Consider the following 21509-nt stretch of genomic DNA (forward strand, 5'->3'; position numbering starts at 1 on the left):
AGTAAAGGATTGATTTCATTTCATTTTGGCCATCAGAAGGTATGGTGTCTGCTTTAAGTTACCCAATTATAATTTAAGAGTCCAATTATAATCATATGGAGAACAGCGCATTTAGGAGAACTCATCTCATCTCAATAAACCTGAATGAAATCACAGAATCATAGGATCACGGGAGGGCTTGGGTTGGAAGAAACCTTCAAGATCATCCAGTTCTAAACACCCTGCCATGGGCTGGCTGCCCACTAACCAGCTCAGGCTGCCCATCACCCATCCAACCTCGCCTTCAACACCAAGGACAGGCATCCACAGCTTCTCTGGGCAGCCTGAAATGGAAGCAATGAGCCACACGTTGAAGACACTCAAATATTCATGACTGTAGGGAGAGCCAAATACTCCATACATATTGCCTGCCTGGTCAATTGCATTAAAATGCCAACAACAGACTCATCCAGCTCATGGAAAATGGTGTGAACATGGCGTACAGTATTCTTCCAGCAGCTAGTTAGATCTGCAAAGAGCAAAGACAGGAAATCTCAATGCCATACAATTTTCCTGACCCATCCTGACACATAACTGCTTTGATGTGCACTGTTACCAGCCTGTCAGTTGCTGTTAGTCAGTGCTGGATGCCAAAGGTCCCACTAACATAGCATGAAGCCAAAAGCTAGACGCTGGAATCAGATCTCCTGACCTTACCATCAGAAATTGAGATGTCATATTTTGCTCAGAGGTGCCTGCTTTTAGGAGGGACAGTTACCGAGCTTTTTCTGCTCCAGGAACCAGCTTGAGCTCCAGAATTTAAACAGCAGTCAGAAATTAAACTGAGCTTTGTCACCTCCATCAAATAGAAGGAGTGGTTGGGTGGTACAGCTTTCCAAATAACTTAGAAACTGGCACAACAATCAGATGCCTACCTTTTCTTTTTGAACTTGTTAATACATAGAGCTTAATAGCATCAGAATGCCCCAAGCACTTCAGATAACATGACAGCTATAAACCCTTCTTTAAGGATTCCTTAGAGTAACTGTAATTCAGTGGTGCTGGTGGGAGAAGGGAAGTCGTGATCTTCCCAGATGGTGAATAGAGTTGATGTTCACATGCAGACTGGTGCTGCAGCACAGCCAGAAACCACTCATTTGGGAAACACAGCACCAAGAAAATAACAGGAATAGCTTCATAAAATCAGGCAGCTTCACCCAAATTTCCGTCTGATCATCACAGTGGCCCTCCTTTGGACCCACCCCAACAGCTCCACATCCTTCCCAGGCCTGGACACAGTGCTGCAAATAGGGCCTCACAAGAGCTGAGCAGGAGGGGACAATCACCTCCCTCTCCTGCTGGCCACCCCTTTTTCAGTGCAGCCCAGAACACACATGGATCTATCTTTTTCATATGTATATTCCCATAGATGTACATATATATACCACACCTACACCCCCACAATCTGCTACAACTTCATATTCCTCCCCACAGTCCCCGACAGCCCCCAGTAGCCCCATATCACCCTAAGGCCCCCACAACCCTCTATCTCTCCATACACCACCCCTTAAAGCCCCATACCTGCCCATATCCTCCAATAGCTCCCCACAACCCCTACACACCCTCACAGCCCCCTAGAGCCCCTAGTCCTCCTATGGCCCACCACAGCCCCATATCCCCCCTACAGTCCCCCTCAGCTCCTTTTACAGCCCCTGCACAGCTCTATAGAACAGTCTGATAGAACTACCTCTAGTAGAAGCAATACTCCACACAGAGATCCTTTCCCAGTGGCACTCAGCCCTTCAGTGGGGTCTAAGAGAGCTGCAGCCAGACTCAAACACAACTGCTCACACAGCTCAGCTGCCTTCACCTGTGCTCCTGACGCTGACACATTGCAGCCCCACATCCCCCTCTGCCCCCCCACAGCCCCACACCCCCCTCTGCCCCCCCCACAAGGGCCACTCCCGCGCACTGCGGCTCAGCCAATCGGAGCCGGCGGAGCTGCCGCTGCCCAATGGGAGGCCGGGGGAGGCCGGCGCTGGGACGGGGAGAGGAGAGAAGAGACAGAGGCAGCACTGAGGTGGGATGGGCTGATGGGGAGTGCGGGGAGGACAGGGGGGTGTGGGGGTGTGGGGGGGCAGAGGGGGATGTGGGGCTGCAATGTGTCAGCAATGTGTCTTTTCTTCCCTCAGAGTTATGATGAATGCCAAAGCAATTGCTCACCACCTACCAATCAGTGTCCAGTTAGCCTCCTAGTAGTGGAAGAGATTTACATGAAGTTATACCCCCTTCAAAACTCCTTCCACAATATGTCATATAGTATGGAATATCCTTTGGCCAGTTTAAGTCAGCTGTCCTAGTTCTGTTTCTTCTCACTTCCTTGGGCTCTCAGCTGAGATTGACTGTGGCTCTGTACAACGCTGCCTGGCAGCAGCTGTAAGCATCACTGCGCTATCTCCATTGTTTCTCTAGAATGAAAACGTTGTATTGTATCAGACAGTGAAGAAAATAATTCAGTCCCAGCTGTAGCTCAGACATCCTTCATTATCTTGTGCTTAGGATTCTTTCCCTACAGGAAATGTGAGATAATTATTGCTATTTGGTACTATGTTCTGTAGCTGAGCTGGATTTTGTTATCCTTGAAGAAGTATCATCCTCTGAAAGGGGAGTAAAACATGATGCTCCTAATGAGCGGAGCAGAGACACAGATCTGATCTGAGTGTTGGTTTCACATTTTTGTGATGCTCTTTGCTGCAGTTTGTATCTCGAAAGAAGCCCTTGTGGTGTCAGTCTGTTGTGTAACCTGCTCTAGTTTTGTGCCTCAAGGAAGAGTGATCCTTTAAACAAATGGTGGCTGTACAGAGGGTGTCGGGTGAGATGCATTCCTCTGGCCCCATCCAATGGATTTTCTGTCACTGAAGACTTGAAGCACAGGTTAGGTACTGGAAGGCTTGAATATTTCCTCACCAGTAGGTTAGAGCTTTGCATTTTGTAAGCTGCTGGTATCTCGGAGTAAAGCAAATCATTACAGCACGAGCATTTTCCTAGGCATCTTATGAAATCCCTCTATCTAAGGCTACTGGAAGGCACTCTGAACAAAGATCATTCTCCCCAGCTTCTCTTCTCTGAGTGGGAGCTTCAGCCCCCTGCACAGGCTGGAGGTCATCCATAGAACTTGCTTCAGAGTTTCTTTCAGGTTGTTATCCTTCCTGGCCAAAAACCAGATACAGTATTGTAGATGTGGTGCAATGAGTGTTGAAGCAGGAATGACTTGTCCTGGTCTGGTTGTGCTGCTTTTTAATGCAGCTGATGATCTTGTTGTACTTCTTTTCTGTCAGAGCACACTGCTGGCTTGCATTCAGCCTGTGGTCTCTCACCACTTGTCCTCCTAGTCCCCAGGTCCTTTCCAACAGATACAAGCTAGTATTTCCCACCTGGGATATTGGAAGATGGGAACTTGTCAGCAGTCAGTGAAGATCTCTGAGACAGCGAGAGCGAGCGAGCTTTGAGTAGACTGGGAACCACTGTCTACAGCAGGAAATAAAAGAAAAGATGTTTCCTTGGGCACTTGGGTGGAAATCATTCCTGACTGCTTTCTCATCCACCGGGAAAATCTGCTGATTGACAATTTGAAGCTGATAGACTTTGGACTCTGTGCAAAGCCACAGGTAAGAGGATGTGTTAAATCAAATACAATGTGCCCCCAAGTAATGCATGTTTGACCACTGTATGCAACAGGGGCTTGTCCAAACAAACACCCTAAAATCAAGCTGTTTTTGTGGCTGACATGTCATTGCATCTTGTTTGGAATGGCCTGAACTGTGTGAGAGTGGTTAACAGATTGCTCAGAAGCACAGGTAGATAATTTTCTCTAGCTAGACTCCCTGTTTTTGTAGTCTAAGCTGTAGATAATCTTGTATGTATATCACCTGTGTTATGCAAGGGTCTGTAATAGGAGCATGGGGTTGGTGTGCCTAAGGAACCTTCTAAGGATCTGTATGTAGGATGAGATTGTGGATAGAATAAAATGACTTTTGCAGGTGACGTATAAATCCTGTGATTGCATATGCTTGAACTGAATTGTTTCTTGATCTTCAAACTGATTTCCAGAAGCCTTTATTAACATGTAAGATGGGTGCTGGTAAGAAAGAATGGGAAGACTGCCTTATTGATTCCAAGAGAATTACTTGTCCTCAAATGATTTTTCCTGGCCAAATTTAGAGCCTCTCACAGGTAATCGAGACCAACAGGCTGTTGTTGCACAATCAACAGGCACAATCTAGATGATCAGCTGAGGAAAAGAAAGCATCATGCCAAGGGTACTAGATAAGTGAGCAGCTTGAGATCTGCACATTCATGTGATGCTCATGGTCTTAGACAATATTTGCTTAGTGAGGTCACATTGAATGAAAGCAAAATCTAAGATGAATGAAAATATACAGAGGAGAAGAAGCCTCTGAGGCTTCTGAAGTGTTATGACCAGAAGACATAAACTCTGTTAAAGCAAACGTTTCTCTCTCTTTTTTGTGTTCTTCCAGGGAGGCCTTGATTACCGCCTGAACACATGCTGTGGAAGCCCAGCTTATGCAGCACCAGAGCTAATCCAGGGCAAAGTGTCTATTGGCTCAGAGGGATGTAGAGCGGTGTTTGTTTTCCCCTCTTTCCCTTCCCTCTGCACAAAGCATTGAAAGGCAGTGGAGCTCAGGTAGGCTCTCTTGGTTTCCCTTCTGAATTCTGCTAGGTTGCATTGCTTGGTAGCTCTCAGAAGCTGTCAGTGGCCACAGACTAGAAAAGTGCAATTGGTCTCAGTTCACACAGCTGGCTGGTTTGTCTCTGGCTAATCCTGAACTGCCTCAAGCGACTGCTTTGGGGCTCTACAGAACAGCAGCTTCAGAGATCTCTTTCTATTACTAAGTTTTTGAAAGAGCAATTTGCTCTGTTAATTATCCATCATTTTTGTGCAGTCTGTTTTGTCAGACGTGTCTTTAGCTTCCAAGTTGTAGGTGAAGACTTGTTTCCATTGTAATGCACAGTGTACTAAAAACTGAGAGATGTCTGGAATTTTGGAACCCACTACTTGCAGTTGTTAATCTGTCCAAACTGGTCTGGTTTGGAATGCCCTCATCCTTCTTGAATCGCTCTGCTGTTAAAGGCGGAGCAATTCCTACAAGTGCCATGGCCCCACTGTTGTTCTAATTCTTGTTTCTTTGTTTTCCACACACTGCTTTTCAAGCCTCCTCCTTTTTCTTTACAGTCCAAGTGAGAATTGCACTGTGAGGTGTCTGAACCTTGTTGTGCCTCTACATAAAGAGAACAGCAGCAAAGCCTGACAGGTGACTGTGCTGACAGCTCTCGTAGCCAGTAACACGTAACTGTGCTAAATCCCTTGCGACGGCTTTGATTTAATTTTTGCCAGTGAAATCCTTGTAGAAGGAACTGCAGCAGTGTGATGAGCTAAGGTGAAGATGCTGGTTTTAGTAGTGCTCTAAGCTGAGTGGAAGAACAATTGAATTAGGGTTATATGCTTTCTCTGGGACGATAAGGTTTTTTTTTCTTGAGATAAAGAGCCAGCTTTTCATGGGCTATATGTGGGCTTTGGCAAGGGCAGACAATCCAGTCTGTCAGGAAGCCATTTGAGGTGCTTCAGGTTTGTAAGCTTGTCTTTTTGTTTTTTGAGGCGGATATTTGGAGCGTGGGTGTTGTGCTGTATGCTCTGCTGTGTGGGTTTTCCCTTTGGATGATGACAATATGATGGGACTCTACAGGAGGATACCAGTGGATATCAGTGGTACTAGAATACATTGAGAAGGGAAATAGCTGAGCTTGACAAGAGGCCTTGCTTTTCGGATGGCAGAACATGCTGAGCTGTGGGTAGAAAGGCCTGTCTGCTGAATATTGTCCCTGTTTTTGCTGCTTTGTCTGCCAGTATTTTGTGGATTTGGTTCTACGCTTGGTTGGCCTATGTGGCACTGTAGCCTGATTCTATACCATGATAGCATACAGAATTTAAGGAGAAGTATTTTCTTGCCAATGGGCGGATTTTTTGTATCTGGTTCTTCAACTGGCTGCTCCCTATACTATCTGTAGTAAAAATAGAGACACATCATTTGATTTCCCAGAAATGAATGTTACTAAATGCCAGCTCTTCTCATGTCTACGAAGAGCAAAGTTCTGCATTTGCTATTAGAATTTCCTCTTCCAGAATCAGGAGGTAATGTAGGACCCCACAGATTGCCTTCAGAATCCAACAGTTAGTTCTGTTTCCTTTGGGAGTGCATAACAACCTGAGCACATGAACTGAATGACGTGGCTTTTCAGTCTGGTACAAACTCTGCTGTACACTGAAACTTGGTCCATTTGTAAGCAGGACTTTGTCCATTTCTGCAGGACAGCAGAAAACCCTTTGTGCTAATCATGATGCCAAGAAGCATAATGCGGCAAATGGCAGATGATCCCACTGCTTCAGGTGTTCATTTCCTTAAAACTGAGAATAGTTTTGGACTGAGAGTTTGTAAGCAGAACGGAGCTCTTAAAGCTGTCAGAGATTATTTCTGCACTGCTCAATTCTATCTGCCTAACATACACAGGATCTCAGAACTGCGTTGCGTGAACTGGTGGAACTTGTTGAAGTGAACTGGGATGAGCAAATTTTAGAACTTAGTCATAACGCAGTAAAAAATGAATAATCTCATGGGTATTAAGGTACAGGCTTGCTATTTCTGCACTGAATTTGTTTTTATTTTACATGGTTGTGATCTGAAAGTTGCTTGAAACGCAGGCACCTCGGCACTGTTGTGTAACTGAATTTCACACATTATAGACCCTCAAATATCCTGGAATCTAAAACTCTGACTTGTTTTAAGTCTGCTGCTTGAGTCTATTCAGGGTCATAGTGTCTGTGTGAAGTGGAGTGTGTGGGGAGATTGTTGCTGCAGATCCTGGGAAGTTGCTGTGTATTTGCAGACAATGGCTGCTGTTGGTCACTGGGTGCCCCTGTTCCTCTGCAGAACAGCTGTGCTGTGCATGCAGCACAGCATGCTGTGCACGCCATGGAACTAGGAATCAAGAAGAGATAGAAGCTTGGCCTTGATGGCACGGGCTGTGCCAGGAGGGGTGTTAACTCTTTGAAAGGGCTGATAATATCAGGACAAGGGGAAATGGTTTTAAGTTGAAAGAGGGAAGATTTATGTTGGTTGGTAGGGGAAGTTCTTTACTAGGAGAGTGCTGAGGTCCTGGAACAGGCTGCCCAGGGACGTTGTGGATCCCCCATCTGTAGAGGTATTCAAGGCAAGGTTAGATGTGGCCCTGGACAGACAGGTCTAATAAATGTGGAAGATAGGTGGCCCTGCCAGGCAGGGGGAGTGGAGCTTCATGATCCTTGAGGTCCCTTCCAACCCGGGTCATTCTGTGATTCTGTGTTCCCCAGATGCCTCTTGGAAGTCATCAAGTCTGCCTCAGTGCTGACCACCAGTGCACTGTCCCCATGGGACTTAATGAGACACTTGGTGTCTCTGGCTGGGATCTGCTCGGTGATAAACATGGACGCGAAGAACTTAGCAATTGTGTGGGCTCCAAACCTCTTAAGGTAAACTTCTTTTTCCTTTTCAACACGATGCTTAGTTCTGCTCTCCTCCAACCCCAGGGGAACAATTTCTAGATGACAGTTTCTACTCACTTGTTTAGCTGGGACTGCTGTGTCCCTGATCATCCAGGATAATTTCGTCAGTGGCATCACTGTTTGCCCACTGCGGAAATCTCCGGAGCCCAGTTTGACAGTTTTTGGCTACAGAAATTCAGACTTGGGGAAATGATCTTGGGGAAATGACTTGTAAGATCTGCCTTTTCTTCAGATCCCAGCAGAGCCAATCTCCCTGCGCCAGTGAAGCTGCCTGCATGGAGCTGCAGACCCAGTCAGCTGTTGTGGAATTCCTCATCAGCCACGCAGATGTCCTCTTCTGCTCCAAATCCACACCAGCCTTGGGAGAGGGAGTAGGTGAGCACCTTCCTCCATTAGCTTGATGTTGATCTGACAGCTTCATCCAATCCAGGGCTTCTCCAAGACCTTTGAAAATTCTATTACTGTCGAGGAGACAGCAGGCTTCTGGGCTTAGGTTAGAATACTGTGCCCCGTTGCTGGGTCATGAGAGTGTCCAAGCCTTACATGGAGAAAACTATCACTGCTGTTAAGATTTTTTGCAAGCAGGTGAAGCTTGATTGAAGTGTGGCTGTGAAGCTTTCTGAGATCCCTGCCCCCTAGTTTTTCTACGCTTTTTGTTTGCCTTTTTCGATACAGTGAGTTGCTCTTAATTGTGGCTGTGTCCTTTGCCACGAGCATACCACTGAGCACACGGTTATTTTGAGCTCCTCTTCTTCCAGTGGCTTGGATGAGCAATTCTGAGAGATATGCAGAACTGGGATGGCTGTGCTGCTGCTTCCTTTTCTGTCTTAGCTGTGGTTTTCCCTTGCAGGGCACAGTTCTCTGCCTGGGCCCAAGTCTGTGTGGGTGTCTCCATCCACAAAGCTGCTCACCGTGCAGGAGGCACAGGCTGAGAGGAGAGGTCAGAGCAGCTCTCCTGTTGCAACACAGAGCAGCAAGATACAAGCGGAGGAAGGCCCCGCAGCTGTACTAAGGAACTTGGATGCAATCATTGATTTTCCATCTGAAAGATAAAGAAAGAGGAATTCCCTTTCCAGCCCCCATCATCATTATTTGGGTGATTTTTATTGGTTTACTTTTTGTCCGTTACATCTCCAAGGACTCAACTTACACACAGTTGCCCTACGGGCTCAGTGGAGCCACACAAGGGTGCATTTCCTTCCTGGTTGGGCAGGCAGTCACGAGATGCAGAAAGCCACACTGACGTCTATCCTGGTCTGTTTTGGCTGTACCTGGAAACACTGGGGTTTTCCAGATTTCAGGGCCACACACCTGAAACCAATTGTGCTTCTCCTGTAAGCAGAGCTGTTGGTCAGACTTGCAGGCACTACAAATTAAAGATGGCAGTGAGCTGAGGCCGAGGAGGTGTTAACGTAAGAGTCAGAGATGCTTTTGAGCTTCCCTTATGGCTGCACCATTCCTCAGAAAGCAGTTACGCCTGCCAGCTCCTGTCCTGTTCTGCTGTGGAGACTTTACTCACATGGTCTGCATCTTGATTGACATGGTTGAGAGGAATGTAGCCAGCAGGACTTGAGGGCTGAGCTGTAGGAATGGAAGCGTCCTCTGCTGTTTGAAACAGAGCGCGTTTCTAAGCTGTGTTTCAGCAGAAAGCAGGCAGTGCCAGGAATGGGCAACTGTCATCAAGGGCTCGGTGCAGCTCATCACTCACCCTGCACCACGACTGACAGCATGCTCTGTTTTCTCTCTCCAGACTGAGTTCTCCCAGTAAGAGGGCAGAGTCAGCAGCTGGCAGTTGGCGTTCCTGCTTCTGCCTGGGCAAACCATCCCCTGTGGCCAAATGCCAACTGCAGAGCAGTGCCAGGGAGCCCTCTGAAGTAGAAGTCTTGGTCCTGGCAGGTAAGGGTGCAAATCCAGCTTTCAAAACACTGCTTGTCAGCAACACAGGTAGAAGTGTTTCTTCTTCTTTCACAAGCTTTCAGTGGGCTTGTGCCTCCTTCTGTATTCCTGCGTTCGAGCCCGTGCCTGACATCGTTGGTTGACTCCTGTCTTTCCCAAATGAGTCTCGCAAGCTGCTTGAAACCTGCTTGACAGGCAGCACCAAGCCTTTGCCTCCTTGGATAGTGAAAGTTTGACGCTAAATGCTGTGTATCTACTCTTTCCAGGTGAATCCATCCCTCGCCAACACAGGAACCCACCAGCAATTTGCAATGATGCACGTTGTGCTTCCATCAATGGAGTGCAGTTAGGATGCATGAGTCACTGCAGTTCCAAGGACAGTCTTCCAGGTGACAGCAATGATGGAAAGAAGGAGCTCTGACCTATTCAGTTTTGGGCCCCTCCATGCAAGAAAACCTTACGTTTCTGGAACGTCTTCAGCTAAGAAGGTAGTGAGGGGTCTGGAGCAAAACCTTACGAGGAGAAGCTGAGGGAACTAGGATTGTTCAGCTTGGAGAAGAGGAGGCTCAGGAGAGACCTTATAACTCTCTATAACGTCCTGAAGGGAGGTTGTAGTGAGCTGGGGTTTGGCCTCTTCTCTTGTGTAATCACTGATAGAACTAGAGGGAAAGGTTTTATGCTGCGCCAGGGAAAATTCAGGCTGGACATTGCGAAACATTACTTGTCGGAAAGGGTATTCAGGCATTGGAATGCACTGCCCAGGGAGGTGGTGGAGTCACCGATCATGGCAGTGTTCAAGAAACGTTTGGATGTGGTGCTGAGGAATATGATTAAGCCGGGAAGTATTGGTAATGGTTGGACCAGATGATCTTCTAGGTCTTTTCCAACTTTGATAATTCTGTGATTCTGAGCTGAGAAGCTTGTCTTGCTCAAGTCCTGCTTCCAAGCTTAACCACCTACAATGAAGTAGATGTCAATTTTCTGGTGTCCTTCAATTCCATGTCCGCATTTTCCAAAAGAAGGAGGTAACCAGCTACAGTGAAGTGAGCAATTTCAGTGCCTATTTCTGATGGTGGCAATGAGTTCAGAGGTCACACTTAACTGATAGTGCCTGTTTCCATTCTAACAAAGGCTGTAGTTGCAGCTGACTTCCTGAGGCTGCCATACGTAGTGGTGATGCAGCCTTGGGCTTGTGCGTTTGCATGACTCCCACCTTTCCTTTCTGTGTCTTGCAGGTCAGCTGGTGCTGGAAGCGGCCGGTATCTGAGTAGGAATGAAGGTGAGTGCAGGAGCAGCTGCTGAGGGGAGGAAGGAAGTCCATGCTAATGAGCTCTGAAGCATCTGCGGGTTCGGTATCAGAAGAAGCGGAAGTGATGCAGGGGGCTCCCCAGCAGGAAGCTGTCTGATCCAAATGCTTGCTGAGAGTTTGGAAGCCCAAACCCTTATGGTCTCTGTAAGGGTGGCTAATATAAAGATGTTAACCAAGATGGTGGTAAATAGTCAAAGGTTGTTAGCAAAGGAAAACTCACCAATGTCAATGTTTTGACCAGAAAGCTGAGGCAGTCTCAACTGGGGAGCAATCTCCAAGAGATGCTGCCTCAGTGGTGGACAGCCCTTAAATGAGGTCTCAGAGGAAGTGGAGTTGAGGTCCACCCCTTCCAGGAGCACAGCTAGATTACTCTCACCTGTGCTCCCGCAGCTGACCCAACACTTGCCTCAGCTGATTAATCAGAGGTTCAAGCTGTGATTTCCCATACAGTCTCTAAGCTGAAGGCAGCATCTCCTTGATCTGATGGTGGTGTGCCTGAGTGAGGGAGTGATCCAAGCTGGATGCAGAAGAGTCATCTTAATTTCTCTGCTATTTTACTTCAGATGACACCTATTGGGTGTTGGTTTCTTAAAATTTGGATCTAGGAGGTGGCCTCTCCCTTTGCTTCTGGTGAAAGCACAGTAGTGCAGCAGGAGTAGAAGACAAAGAGGTTTTCTTCGTGACAGCAACACCGATTATTTGATTCAAATGTGGAACAGTGATGAAGATGGTGAAGAACAGATACACCTCAAAGACATGCTTGATCACATAAGGAATGAGCATGTGATCCAAGACAGTCAGTGTGGCTTTAGCAGGGGAAGGCCATGCCTAACTAATCAGGTGGTCTTCTATGATGGAGTGACGGCATTTGTGGACAAAAGGAAGGAAACTGATGTCATTGACCTGGACTTGAGCAAGATCTTTGACATGGCCCTCCACCACATCCTTATCTCTAAACTGGAGGGATGTGGATTTGACAGGTGGACCACCTGGTGGATAAGGGATTGGTTGAAAGGCCACAGACAGAGGGTGGTGATTCATGGTTCGATGTCCAGGTGAAGGCTGATAACAAGTGGTGTCATCCAGGAGTCTGTCTTGGGACCAGTGCTTTTTAACATGGTTATCAGTGACACCAATGATGCAATGGAGTGCACCCTCTGCTGTTTGCTGAGTGGTGCGGCTGATGCAGTGGAGGGAAGGGATGCCATTCAGAGGGAGCTCAACCGAGAGGTTGGCCTAGGTGAATCTAATGAGGTTCAACACAGCAAAGTGCAAGGTTTTGCACTTGGGCTGGAGGAATCCCAGGCATTTCTACAGCCTGGGAGGAGCAGTCCTTAAGAGAAGCCCCGCAGAGAAGGACCTGGGGGTCCTGGTGGATGAAAAACAGAACGTGAGCCATCAGCGTGCTCTTGCAGCTCAGAGAGCAAATGGTCCCCTGGGCTCCATCAGAAGAGGGGATGGCCAGCAGGGACAGGGAGGCGATTGATCTTCATGATCCTTGAGGTCCCTTGAAACCCGGGCCATTCTATGATTCTGTGATTACACTCACTGACAGAAATAATGGCAGCTGTACAGAAGCTGGATATATTTTGGGACAGTTCTTGTAACCAGCTGATTTTAAGACCTTGCCCAAGTCGTGAGTCTTAATTGCATGTCAGAAGAAAGCTGGGAAAGTGGTTATTGCTCATTCTTTCTCATTTGCTGATTCTTTCTTTAGTGTTCCTTTTCCAAAGGAGATTCTGGTGATGGAAGCAGTTGAAGAAAGAACCAAAGCAGCTCTTGCCAAGAGTGCTTGAAGTCCCTGTGGAGAGAAGCAAAGAACTTGGGCTTCCTCTGGGATGCTCCCCACCATGTCTCAGGAAGGAGACCAACTGCTGTTCCACTTTCTGCTCTGTGTGTGGAAAGGTACGTCTGGGTTTCTTCTGCTTGTTTTTTCTTTCTTTTTCTGGCTTTGAAGGAGAAGGGGTTGAGCAAGGGGAGACCCACTGGTCATTTGTTACCTCAAGAGCAGGATGGATTTTACATTCACTGTGAAAAACCTGGGCTAGTAGCATGGGCATGTTTCAGGCTGGACTCTTCTTTTGCTGCTTGGTTTCCTTTTGGCTACAGGGAGACAGCTGTCTAAAGGTGTGTTTTCAAACCCACTCTCCAAAACCATGTTTCATTGTTGCAGGTGGTTCAGTGTGCTCTTGCAGTGCAGATGCTGTAGTTTGCTGTAGAATCTGAATGGTTTCTGTTCCTAGGAGAGGACTGGGAGGAGGTAGTGAGAAGAGAATTCAATGCCTGAGGTGTATCTTAGTGAGAAATGTTGGCATGAGGTGCTGAAAGTCTTGAGCTGTCAAAGGCCAGTGAGGCTCAGACTCCTTAACCTGCTGGAGCAGGGTGGAAGCAAGGAGTGGGCACTGCCGTCCCACAGGCTGCACTTGGTTCTGGTCTGCCAGGTCTGTGCTGGCCTGGATTTCTTCTGAGAAGTTTGTTGGAGCTGCTTGGAGTAGTGAAGGGTGTGGAAGAAGTGCTGCTCAAGAGCTAAAGCTCTGCTTGATCATTTTGGATGGATTTAACCATGGTATCTGAAGACATAGTTTCCATCAGAATGATCCCAGCATTGTGCAAGTGTCTCAGCTGAAGCCCCTGAGCAGATGTGTGAGAGCACCCTCCTACTCCAGCTGAGCCATAGGAAAGCTGACTGTGCCCAGTAATTACAGCTTCTGCAGATTGAATGTGCTTCCAAGTGTTTTCCTTAGTGATCAATCATGTCCCAGCACTGTGATATTCCATCTCTGGCACAATCTGGAGCATCTCTGCAATCCTTGGGTGCCCATTCCCACCAGCATTTCTTCCTTTCTCTCTTTAGAATCAGTGTGGTGCAGTTCCCTGTGTTTGTGAGCAGCAGCCAGCAGGCTGCAAGAGATCCAATGGCAGCTTTCAGCACACAGAGGGATGTGATGGGGACAGACTGTCCTTAGTGCCATGCAGAAGGGAGTTTTTACTGTCCTCTATCAAGAAGTATGAAAGAATAGAGTTTGAATGATACATGTGAGCAGGTGCTGTGCTGTAGGGGATGTCAGGTAACCATTAATTTGGGGGTGCAGGAAGGAGCAGTGAAAGTGATGTATTAGTTTGTGTTTTGACTGTTGGAGTGCAGTTCCATTTTTGGGAGCAAAACTATGGGCTAAGATGGAAAACAAGGGAGAAGGCTGATACCTGGATAGTGGGCTGAGCTTTGGTGACTGCAGCCATCTGCAGTAGAAGTTAGAAGTTTTGCACAGTGGGGTTCAGAATGGGAGCTGATGATGAATGGGAGCTGCTCAAGGGACAGACTTCCACATACAAGTTCCAGTGCCTCAATGACTTTCTTGTAGCGAGGAGCCCAAAAGTGAACATAAGACTTGAGGCACAGCCTCTCCAGTGTTGAGTCCAAGGGGATGATTACCTCTCCGCTCCTGCTGGCCACACTATTTCTTATACAGGCCAGGATGCCGTTGGCCTTCTTGGCCACCTGGGCACACTGTTGGCTCATGTTCAGCTGAGCATCGACCAACAGCCCCAGGTCCATTTCCTCTGCACAGTCCTGCAGCCACTCAGCCCCAGGCCTATAGCGCTGCATGGGGTTATTGTGGCCAAAGTGCAGGACCTGGCATTTGGCCTCACTGAACCTCATCCCATTCACCTCAGCCCAGTGAGGTTGATCCAGCTTATCTAGATCCCTCTGAAGGGGCCTCCCTTCCCTCAGGCAGATTGACACCAGCTCCCAGACAAAAGACAAAAAGAGAAGAAAGCAGAAATGAAGAAGGCTTCTCTGAGAGCTGCCCCTGCACCTGCAGAGGTGAGTCCTTGTTATGGACAGACACAGCTCTTGTTGTCAGGGCCTCCATCTGTCAGACATGAATGAGACTGTAAAATCCTGAGGGAAGTGGCGTCCTGTTTCTGCACTTGCTTTGTTTCTTTGCAGTGTTTGAAGTGTTACACAAAATGAAGGATAAAGCTCTAAAGCAGGTGGTCGGGATGCCGGCATGATGATGTTACTTATGTAATTAGTGCTATTATTTTGTAGTATGTTAGCAGTTTGCTAATAAACAAAAAACAAGGGGGGGTTGGAGGGGTCGGTAACAGAGGAAGGGGTCCTGGTAACAGAGGATGCTGAGAAGGCGGAAATACTGTATGCTTTCTTTGCTTCTGTCTTTAGTGAAAAGGCATTCCCTGAGGAATCCCAGAACCTGGAGGTTAATGAGAGAGTCTGGGGAATGGGAGATTTCCCTTTAGTCAGGGAAGAGGTGGTCCGTGAGTGCCTAGGAAACATTAAGGTCCATAAATCCATGGGACCTGATGGGGTGCATCCACGGGTGCTGAGAGAGCTGGTGGAGGTCATTGCTGAGCCGCTCTCTGTAGTCATTCAGAGGCCTTGGAAACTGGGGAGGTGTCTGAAGACTGGAGGATGACCAGTGTCACTCCGGTCTTTAAAAAATGGCAAGAAGGAGGACCCAGGTAACTATAGGCCAGTCAGCCTCACCTCTGTCCCAGGGAATGTGATGGAACAGCTTGTGCTGGATGCCATCTCCAGAGAACTGGGAGTAAAGCAGGTTATCAGGAGTACTCAGCATGGGTTCACCAAGGGGAGGTCGTGCTTGACCAACCTGGTGGCCTTTTATGAAGATGTCACTGGCTGGGTGGATAGGGGGAGAGTGGCAGATGTAGTCTACCTTGATTTCAGAAAGGCTTTTGATATTGTCCCCCATGACATCCTTATAACAAAGCTGAGGAAGCATGGAATAGATGAGTGTACAGTGAATTGGGTCAAGAACTGTCTGACTGGCAGAGTGCAGAGGGTTGTCGTTGGCGGTGCTGAGAGGGGATTTGATCCAGGTTTATAAATACCTGAGGTGTGGGGGCCATAGTGGCACGGCTGGTCTCTTTTCAGTAGTGCGTGGGGACAGGACTAGGGGTAATGGGGTGAAACTTCTGCATAGGAAGTTCCGCACGAATGTGTGCAAGAACCTCTTTACAGTGAGGGTGACGGAGCACTGGAACAGGCTTCCCAGGGAGGTGGTGGAGTCTCCTTCTCTGGAGATATTCAAGACACGCCTGGACACCTACCTGTGCAACGTGGTGTAGGGAACCTGCTTTGGCAGGGGGGTTGGACTCAGTGATCTCTAGAGGTCCCTTCCAACCCCTACAATTCTGTGATTCTGTTGGAATGTGGGAATGCAAGAAAGAATATTCTGAGCAGTAGCTGTGGAGCGAGATAAATGGCATGAGAAAGCAAAGCTGAGAAGTAAGGAAGGCTCCAGAAGAGAAAACAAAGTCCAATAGGGCATATTTAGAGACAGGTGAAGAACCCTTGAGCGCACTGAGGAGTACTAGGGTGCCCTGGAATGTCTCTTGGGCTCCCTACAGCACACATACTTGCTCTGGGGCATGTCTGGATGTCTGTAGAGCTAATTGCGGGGCCCTGAGAAACCTCTGGGGCACATTAGGGGGCACTGGCTTCCATGTGAGTGTTCCCAGGTTCCGAGAAGTCAACAGGGAAGCCTTTGGAGACCCCTTGGGAAGACTCAGTGGGGCCCTAGAGTGATGTAGCAGCTTGTGTTGGTTGCATCTGCTTGGCAGGGAAGCGAGTTCCGTGCTGGGAGCTGACTGACTGGGAGGTGATTCCCTTGGTTTAATTAATTTAATTACCTGGATTATAATTAAATAACACTGTTCAGCGTTCAATCAAGATTATATTTTTCCAAAGTACTGCAGTCGTGCATCTGTAGCAGCTTTCCTAAAATATATCGAGTTTATTCAAAATTCCAGTGATGCTCCTAAAGCACTTGAAGTGCATTTGAGGTGGGGAGTGACAAAACAGCTCTGAGAGAATCATCATCAAATCAGAACATGGGAACGGTAACTAATAGCAGAGATTCTGATAAGAATATTTAAATTTTCAAATTACCTTTTTCTAAAGTTGTATTTCACCAAGTTTCATCAATGTGCACACTGAAAAGCTGACTTGCTATGTTTCTTTTTATAAAAAATCATGTGTTACAATTGAGAAAAGAAGGTATAGCATGTAACATCCTCCAAGTAAAGTGCAAAAAACATTTCTTCACAGTTCCAATTAATGTCTTAGGTTTTGTTCAGACTCACTAAATGATGTATTTCAGGGTACATCACATGGGAATATAAGAAGATTATTCAGAACAGGAGCTGCAGAGCAAGATGAACGGCATGGGAAGGTAAGGCCAGGAACCAAGGACACAGCTTTTGTGTCACTCAGCCACCTGTGGCAGAGGTCAGGATTTCAGCAGGGATTTCTGCAGACGTTCCTTGAACACCCCCAGGGTGGGTGACTCCACCACCTCCCTGGGCAGTCCATTCCAGTGCCTGGCCACCCTTTCTGAGAAGTAATATTTCCTAATGTTCAGCCTGAACCTCTCCTGCCACAGCTTGAAAACATTCCCTCTAGTTCTATCAGTAATGACACGAGAGAAGAGGCCGACCCCCAGCTCACTGCAACCTCCCTTCAGGAAGTTATAGAGAGCAATGAGGTTTCCCCTGAGCCACCTCTTCTCCAGGCTGGACATTCCCATCTCCTGCAGCCTCTCCTCATATGGCCACATTGTGCTCCAGACCCCTCACCAGCTTTGTTGCCCTTCTTTGAACACGTTCCAATGCCTCAGTGTCTTTTTTGCAGTGAGGGACACAAACTGGACACAGAATTAGAGTTGTGGCCTCACCAGTGCTGAGTACAGAGGGACAGTCACCTCTCTGCTCCTGCTGGCATCACTGTTTCTGATGCAAAATGTATGTAAGTGTCACATGTGTGACATCCTTTTTGATGGAGTTCTGTGTCTGGAGTTCAATGGATTTGAGAGCTGACTTGAAGCCTGTGGGCATCACCCAGGAGTTGGGGTGAGAGGATGAGGCGTAGGAACAGGAACCTCTTTGGTCGTTATTAACTCCCAACTTTTTGGTCAGGAATCTCTGTGTGTTTCTTTATCATGTAAAGAACAGAGTCATTGTGCAGCTTGTGAATGAATTGATTCACGCCTGCTGATTGGTGCTGTTCTCTACAGGGAGCTGCAATGGAAATGGACACTTGTGGTCCACTGTCCAGCCCCCTCCCGTGTTGGATTTTCTGGGCTTTGAGACACGTCTTCCAGATGCACTTTGTGTTATTTCTGATGTGTGACCTGTTGAGCTCCAGCCCCAAATGAGGATTCAAATACTACCACCGCAGTCCATTGGGACTGTAGTATTTCTTGCTAAACAGAATTCGTGTGCACCCTTGTCTTTCGTCTGCACAAAGGATCTTGTAATCATCTCTGTCTGTGTTTCTTTTAGAGCCAGAGATGGAGCAGAGAGGAACACAGACTTGGGTGAATCTTCATTCAGGAGCAGGGACACGTCATGCTCATCTGAGGTGTCTGGCTGACAGCAAGAGCAGAGAGGTAAGTTTCATAGGGTCGCGTGCCCATTTTATTTTATTTTTCATTCATGATGCATAGAGGCGTTCCCCAGACAAAGTGAGCATTTCTCAACTGGACTTTCTAGAAATGAGCTAGGCAGTGAAAATGGGTTTGAAGCATTCCTAAGAGCCCCGCAAGAGAATGCTGAGAGTTAATCTGGCACCCTCCTTTGGAAACGTCCGTTGTCTGTCAGCTCTTCAGCTGTGCCCTAACACCTCCCATTGCGCTGCCACACCAGGATAGAATTCCAAGCCCACACTGAGTCCTGGAATGTTGTGGTGCCGTGTTGGAATCAGATGTGACCACGTGGTCTTGGCTCCCCGCCTTGTGGGGGGTCATGGTGGACCAGGCTGTTGGCCGTTGGTGATGTCATAAGCGGCTGGAATGAGGGGAGGAGCGGTGCGTTCTGTGTTCCTTTGTGGGTGAGCTAGTGGTCGGAGTGGTTGGTTGTCTTGTTGTTCTTGTGCCTTTTGTGCCGTTAGTTAGTTAGTTTTGTTAGTTAGTTAGTTTTGTTAGTTAGTTAGTGTTGTTAGTTAGCGTTGTTAGTTAGTTACTGTTGTTAGTTAGTTACTGTTGTTAGTTAGTGCCGTTAGTTAGTTAGTTCCGTTAGTTAGTTAGTGCCTTTAGTTAGTTAGTGCCGTTAGTTAGTTAGTGCCTTTAGTTAGTGGCTTTAGTTAGTATCTTTAGTGCTTTTTCTTCTCACCGTCGTGTGCAGCAGCTTGTAGGTAAGCTGAGCTGACGTGGGATGGATGGGTGGGCAGTGAGGTGTTGAGAACTGCTGGCTGTCGGAGCTCACAGCACCGTATTGCTTACTCTTGACCATCAGACGTAATTTTCCCCGGTACACACGTTCCAAAGGGGGTATCAGTAAAGTTGGCACCTGTCCCGTGCTTCTTCCATTGTCTTTGCTCAGTAGTGGAAGCATTGTAAAGTTGCTGGGCGGACAGGCATCACGTAGCCTGAGACTCAGCATGTCTTGCAGCAAGTGGGTGGGACAGTTGTGCTGTGTGTGTTATTCCATGACTGTCTTAGCCCTGCTCACTGACCTGCTCTTTCTCTCTCCTCTCCTCACCCTCCGCCCACTGCCTCGGTGCAGCTTTTGCTCTCATTTCATCCGAGCAAAGCGACAAGGAACTGCTGCAGATAGCTTGAGGTGATCTCACTGCCAGGTACGTGCCATGTTTTGTCCCCCCGCATGGTTTTGCCGCAGGGTATGCGCGGGTAGCTCTGAAGAAGTCTGTCCATACTGTGCTGTGTGAATAGAGAAAACAGAAGTGTGTTTCTGCTCTGTTCCAGCTGTTCACACTTGCTGTGATGGGTGCTGCGTGCAGTGGGATCAGCTGTGAGCCTGAGTTGGCGGCGACGGAGGTACAGTATGAAGCTCTGGCCGGTCTTTTTTCCCTGTGTTGAGCCATTAGAAGGAGCTGCAGGTGTACTCTCCTGCAGGAAAGAATGGGCCAAAAAGGGCCTGGCCACTTGTCTGTGCCAGTGCCATTGCTGATTAGTCTGGGTAGAGAGAGATGCATCTTTGCATGGCCTGGCAATGCACGCCAGAAAGGGAAATAACTGTGATGAGACGTGCAGCTCCTTCTGAAGTGCTCCTGATAAGGACGGAGCGCATTTGCTGCAGCTTTCTTTGCAGATGTGCTCCTCACCTTGAAATCCTCCTGGTTTGTCCTCAGTGCCCTGACCACGGCCTGTGCTCTGTTTTGCAGGCTGATAACATGTGGGAGCCGCAGCTGGTGCGTGCTATGTCATCTTTAAACGTACCAGCGATTGCGGCAGCCCATGTTATTAGGAGCCACGTCGCCCAGGGGCCGGATGAGCTCTCTCTGGAGGTAAGCAGTTCCAGGCGTTCCTTGTTGTTGTGCACAGAATTAGTATAGAGTGTGAACACCTCGGGAATACTCTCATATTTTGTGTCGTAGAAGAAGGCTTTTGTTTTAGCTGTGCTGAAGCTGGGATTGATGTTTCAATCTTTTGCAGGTTGGAGACATCGTGTGCACTGTTGATATGCCACCAAAGGAGATGAGCCCCTTTTGGAGAGGCAAGCGTGGCTTTGAGGTAGGCACACATTTTTGACTAGAGAGCACAGCTTCAGTAGTGTCTAGAATCTCCGGTTGGAGCTGCTCTGCCTGCACAGGATGGCTTCTGGATGCAAACAGTTGCCCTGTGTCGGTGTCAGAGGACCTTCCCTTTGGCTCTGGGCTTGGGCTAATGCCCACCTGTCTTTTTGTTCTTATTACAGGTTGGTTTTTTCCCTGGTGAGTGCGTGGAACTCATCAGGGGAAAACTGCCCGAGTCCATCCTACATTCATTGCCAAAGCCAGGTGCGTATTTTACTTTTGACAATGCGGGTTAGTAAAATAGGGTCTGAACGTGGCTTTCAGGGGGTTCATTAATGCCCGAGTTGAGCAAGCTTAGAAAGAGAACTGCATTAAGCTCCTTGGGCACCTCCAGGGATGGGGAAAATCCGTTCTTGCGTGTCTTTGTTGGGAACATGCTTTCTGTTGTTACGTGTTCTGTTGAATGTGTTGCACTCGGCCTCGTCCAACCGAGCCAGGGCTGAAATGAACTTGTTTTTTTGTTTTGTTGCGCAGAGCCAAAGAAACGGGGCAAGTTCATCTCCTGCCTTCGTTCCCTGTTGAAGGCCTGCCCCAGGAGAGCGAAGCAGCCTGAGCCTCCAACATTCTCGGGATCCATGTCCCTGCTTGACATCGTTGAGAGGTATTTAGCCAACAGGACTTGAGGGCTGAGCTGTAGGAATGGAAGCATCCTTTGCTGTTTGAAACAGAGCGCTTTTCTAAGCTGTGTTTCAGCAGAAACCAGGCATTGCCCGGAACAGGCAACTATTGGCAAGGGTTCGGTGCAGCTCTTCCCTCACCCTGCACCATGACTGACAGCATGCTCTGTTTTCTCTGCAGAATGAGTTCTCCCAGTAAGAGGGCAGAGTCAGCAGCTTGCAGTTGGCGTTCCTGCTTCTGCCTGGGCAAACCATCCCCTGTGGCCAAACGCCAACTGCAGAGCAGTGCCAGGGAGCCCTCTGAAGCTGAAGTCTTGGTCCTGGCAGGTAAGCATGCAAATCCAGCTTTCAAATCACTGCTTGTCAGCAACACAGGTAGAATTCATGCTTTCAGTGGGCTTGTACATCCTTCTGGCATTCAAGCCTGTGCCTGACATCTTCAGTTGACTCCTTCCTAGGTGACCCGAGCCCTTGTATATCTCCAAGACGCCAGGCATGTTACGATGCAGCATC

The 21509-nt window shown here is 47.9% G+C and overlaps 1 protein-coding gene across 2 annotated transcripts; it reads left to right on the plus strand.

The window, feature by feature from the left end:
* Positions 1-2859: 2859 nt before the first annotated feature.
* LOC146754278 (rho GTPase-activating protein 32-like) lies at positions 2860-8823 on the plus strand. Of its 2 annotated transcripts, XM_085527598.1 has the most exons (5): positions 2860-3647; positions 4518-4684; positions 7406-7564; positions 7830-7972; positions 8448-8823. In XM_085527598.1, exons 3-5 carry the CDS (start codon positions 7473-7475, stop codon positions 8648-8650), a joined length of 438 nt encoding a protein of 145 aa, XP_085383724.1. In that variant the 5' UTR covers positions 2860-3647; positions 4518-4684; positions 7406-7472; the 3' UTR covers positions 8651-8823. The 2 variants fall into 2 exon arrangements, with proteins under 2 accessions (XP_085383724.1, XP_085383725.1); XM_085527599.1 differs by lacking the exons at positions 2860-3647; positions 4518-4684 and having other exon boundaries at positions 7187-7564.
* Positions 8824-21509: the final 12686 nt, after the last annotated feature.

Source organism: Coturnix japonica, chromosome W (genome assembly GCF_054131305.1).
Source record: "Coturnix japonica strain WE chromosome W, WE-NBRP24, whole genome shotgun sequence".
Taxonomy (NCBI): domain Eukaryota; kingdom Metazoa; phylum Chordata; class Aves; order Galliformes; family Phasianidae; genus Coturnix; species Coturnix japonica.

Bases quoted from the DNA above. Each gene is read 5' to 3' on its own strand.
- LOC146754278 (XM_085527598.1), top strand. From the start codon at position 7,473: ATGAGACACTTGGTGTCTCTGGCTGGGATCTGCTCGGTGATAAACATG. The intron at 7,565-7,829 runs GTAAACTTCTTT...CCTTTTCTTCAG, and splicing joins TGGGCTCCAAACCTCTTAAG to ATCCCAGCAGAGCCAATCTC. The intron at 7,973-8,447 runs GTGAGCACCTTC...TTTCCCTTGCAG, and splicing joins AGCCTTGGGAGAGGGAGTAG to GGCACAGTTCTCTGCCTGGG.